Source organism: Diachasma alloeum, unplaced genomic scaffold, assembly GCF_001412515.2.
Source record: "Diachasma alloeum isolate Michigan unplaced genomic scaffold, Dall2.0 Dall_scaffold_00272, whole genome shotgun sequence".
Classification (NCBI taxonomy): Eukaryota; Metazoa; Arthropoda; class Insecta; order Hymenoptera; family Braconidae; genus Diachasma; species Diachasma alloeum.
Window position 1 is genome coordinate 379,667 of NW_021680411.1, and position 3,961 is coordinate 383,627.

Sequence of the window (3,961 nt, forward strand, 5' to 3'; positions counted from 1 at the left end):
GTCACGTTTGAGCCTAGTGAAATTTCATTTTTCCCTCTTGGTTCTCGTGAGCCTCGCGATGTTTGATCCTCATGAAATTATTATTTGATTCTAATCCCTTCGCCCCCTTCCCCACTACTTCAAAAATGAGGAAAAAACACGAATTAATATTATTATTTGATACTAACCCCTTCACCCGCTCCCCCTCCCCGCTCTGCATAAAAAAAAAGGAAAATAATCGAAAATAATTGATATTATTATTTGGTTCTAACCCCTTCACCCCCTCCCCCACCTCCCTTGTGCTAAAAAAATAAAATTCATAAAAAATAATTGATATTATTATTTGGCTCTAACCCATTCGCCCCCTCCCACACCTCCCTTCTGCCGAAAAAAAAGAAAAATTTATCAAAAATAATTAATATTATTATTTAACACTTCGAATTCAAAAAATGGCGCGACTGCGCGAAGTTAGCAACAAGTAACTACAAGAATTACGAAACAGAAATATTGGTAGTGGCAGTACTGCCACTGCGCGTAGTTGATTCCGAAATGCACCTACATCCCCGAGATGGAGTGAATTTATAACCAAAAAAAAAATCATAATATTTTGACGTTTCAACGGATGGGCGTTTTATAGCCTAAAATTTACATTTGTTTATATATATTATATAATTTAATGAAGGGATCAAACATATTTTTTCAAATACAGCACGTTTTATGTCACTATAATTGTGAATGATTTGGTGATAAATTATGATCAAAGTATTTTCAAGCAACGATACAATTTTTAATAAGTTCGAGTATTAAACTGATGGCTCCGTTAACTGATTTGATTTCTTGCAGTATAATTGGTATGATATCAAATATCATTTATTCAATACTTCTATTATGATCGTGATAGCACATTTAGAGATCTCCGACCAAAGTCTACGACAAGAAAACTTCTGTCAAAAAAAATTCACACAAGAAAAATTGAAGTCAATTTGTTAGACCCTCAATAGAAGGTTTCAATTCTATATGCAACATCTTCCAATACAAGCAATGTCTCCAGTGATATCCTCAATTATTAATTTCTAATTTTATATTCCTTTCCATTCTCTGTTGAGGAGTTTCCATGTGTCCAATACTAAATTGTATTATAATTTATAGTCTCAAGTAATATTTCAATTACTTCTGTTATAAAAACAACCTTCCGTAAGCCTGTGTGAAATACGATGCATCCGTTCGAGCATTCTATTGAAATTCTATAAATTTTTTATTGATTTGTGACATTCATTGAATATTTTACTCCATTTAAGCAAATAGAAGTATTTTAGACAAACATATTTAACACTTTTAAGAGAAAGAACAAATTGATTACGCTTTTTCTATCCATCTTCTTCTGTTGATATTCTGAGAGAAAATATTCATGCCAAGGAATTTTTATACAAAAAAAGCTCAGTGAAGGACGCTGGAAGTTTTGCGCTTGCGGAATAGTGTTCAGGAGTTGGAATTTCTAAAAACTGTAGCAGTCGACATCGAGTTTATGACAAACGTTTCGCTTTGCCCCACCTTTCCCTAGCTACTATTCACCACTATTCACGTGAGATGGAAAAATGAAATGATAATTCTTCTGTTGCAGAAAAGGATTGTAATGGAGATGCGCTTTGGGCATGGACCTATCCAGCAGTACCGAAGGCACAAAAAACAGTCGTCACACGAAAATGTAATCTACAATCGGAGAACAGCAGTGCACAGTCCTTCGTTTGTTCCAGATACAGTGATAATTGGTTCTATATTTACTGCACTGAAGTCTTTGATACAGATAAATTGCCCAGGGTGAGTAATTATTCGCATTCTCTCATTCCATTCAATTAAAGTGGTAGAAACCTAATTTTAATTTTGAAGATTAAAATCAAAAATAAATTTATATGAAAATGAATATGAATGGATACATTCTGTTGCAGCTTGTGTTCAATTGGCAGCCTAGTATTATTGATAATAATTGATTTAGAAGTGCCAAAATAACGCAGTCTTATGAGATACTTAACATTTGAAAACAGAAAAAATGAATGAAAATTCAATGGCCAATATGCGAATTATAGTCACTGTTCAAATTTTGGAATAAATAATTTATGTTTCTGCGTACCCCGAAATGGCAGCGTTACGTTGGTTGAATCCTGACCATGCCATGTGAGGAATATATTTTCGAATGGAGAGGGTTGCCATTGATCGAGACACCCTAGTCAAACGCAAGACTATTTTTCTTTTAATAATCGAAAGACGAATTTGATTGATTAATTTCTTACAGTCGCCAAAGTCTTCTTTATTTTTTTGGGCTTCTTAAATTTGTTTTCCCTAGTTAGACTCAATGACTCAACTGGAGTTTATCCATATTACTTTGAGAGGGCAAATGGAATGAGTATATTAATGTAATTTTATTTCTCTTTCAAATTAGGTGAAGCAATTTGCTCTGGTTATTTTTACGAAAGACTTCAATCCTCAAAAGTACGAAGTACTGTGTAGAGTACTGAGTAAAATGTACTGCAAGACTGGTAATCCAACAGAAATACTACAATTGTATTTGTCAGTGTTCACAAAGGGCTCATGCACAACTCAAGAAAATGGAATTTTTATGTCAGACGATTACAATGGTCAACGATTGGTAGCTGACAGTAATATTCGAGGGCTTGTGAAAACATTTGAACTTGAAACAATACTGATTTATACAGCATTACTATTGAAGAAAAGGATAATTGTTTATCATCACAGTTTGGAGCAACTACTCAAGTGGGTCAAGACGTTTCCAGCTTTGATGAAACATAGGAAAGTCACTGATAATCTTTTTCCGTGGGTGGAGTTGGTACAGGATGAATTAGCTGAGTTGAAGGTTCAATTCAATATCATTGAGATTTTATAGAATTATTCTCAGCATTTTGCATGGTTGTATTCTTGAATTTTTATTATTCAATTTTTAGGGGTATTCTTACTATATAGCAGGCTGCAGGGACAGCTCGATTTCCTCAAAGACAGAATTGTACGATTTACTGGTGAACATTCCTGCAAGAGAGATCACTGTTGCTCCACATGCGAAAGAAAGCCTTACAATGACTAAAACACATAAAGAAATTGCTTTATTCATGGTACAGTTGGCGGAAAATCAGGGGAATACTGAGGCTCAAATAATTCATGAAATTGCGGAAAAAACTCAGGACCTTTTGAAACAATTGAAAAGTTTAGCGACCGTCGATAATACAGATGGTAGGAAAATAATAAAGCTTGAAACTTTTCGTGAACGCAATTTGCCACCGGCTGTTGAAAACTTTCTCATCAATCTGGCTACTGCAGAGAATATTTTCGCTTTGTAAATATTTGTTATTATGGAATAAAAAGAATTTTAATGAACAGTCGTGTTTTTGCATTAGCATGAAAATTCTGCTCATCAATGATTATGGACTTTTTTATGGTGTTCAGAGTCAAGCGGGCTATAACATTTTTAGATGAATAATATGGGAAAAAGAGGCAAAAAAGTACTTTGAATTTGGAAAAAATGCCAAAACGTAGAGATGAATTTCTTAATAATTTTTGCGTACTTTCCATTGTACAAAAAACTATTTCATTTTATTAATAATTTAAGGATTTATTGATTTTTTTCAAAATTACAAAATATCCATTGAACTTGGGAATTTTTTTTAGAATACTCATAACTCAGAATTAGTACATTCATTCACTCAGTCCAGACTCAAAAAAAAAATTCTTTTCATATCAACAAATAATTCTATGCACCATTCTATGATCAACTATTGAGTTTAAATCAAATAGTAGAAATTGTCCACTTCACTACGCTCTCTCTCTGAGCAGAGGCAGAACAAGGGAAATCAATTTCATTATCGAATCAATTCAGGAAATACCTTTGAATAGGAGATTTTTTACTTTTTTGAAAGTCCCCCGTCTCCCATGTAACAAGTTATAAGATTTTTTTGACTCACCCCCCCCCCCCCCC

At 33.6% G+C, this 3,961-nt stretch overlaps 1 protein-coding gene across 1 annotated transcript; it reads left to right on the top strand.

Annotated features, from left to right (window-relative positions):
* The first annotated feature begins 522 nt into the window (after positions 1-522).
* On the top strand, positions 523-3,363 carry LOC107037931 (protein FAM45A). The gene is made up of 4 exons (XM_015256766.1): positions 523-830; positions 1,601-1,797; positions 2,417-2,848; positions 2,937-3,363. Exons 1-4 carry the CDS (start codon positions 791-793, stop codon positions 3,324-3,326), a joined length of 1,059 nt encoding a protein of 352 aa, XP_015112252.1. The 5' UTR covers positions 523-790; the 3' UTR covers positions 3,327-3,363.
* The last annotated feature ends 598 nt before the right edge of the window (positions 3,364-3,961 follow it).

Coding starts and splice junctions, on each gene's coding strand:
- LOC107037931 (XM_015256766.1), top strand. CDS start 791: ATGGCTCCGTTAACTGATTTGATTTCTTGCAGTATAATTG. Junction 831..1,600: donor GATTTCTTGCAGTATAATTG/GTATGATATCAA, acceptor CTTCTGTTGCAG/AAAAGGATTGTAATGGAGAT. Junction 1,798..2,416: donor ATACAGATAAATTGCCCAGG/GTGAGTAATTAT, acceptor CTTTCAAATTAG/GTGAAGCAATTTGCTCTGGT.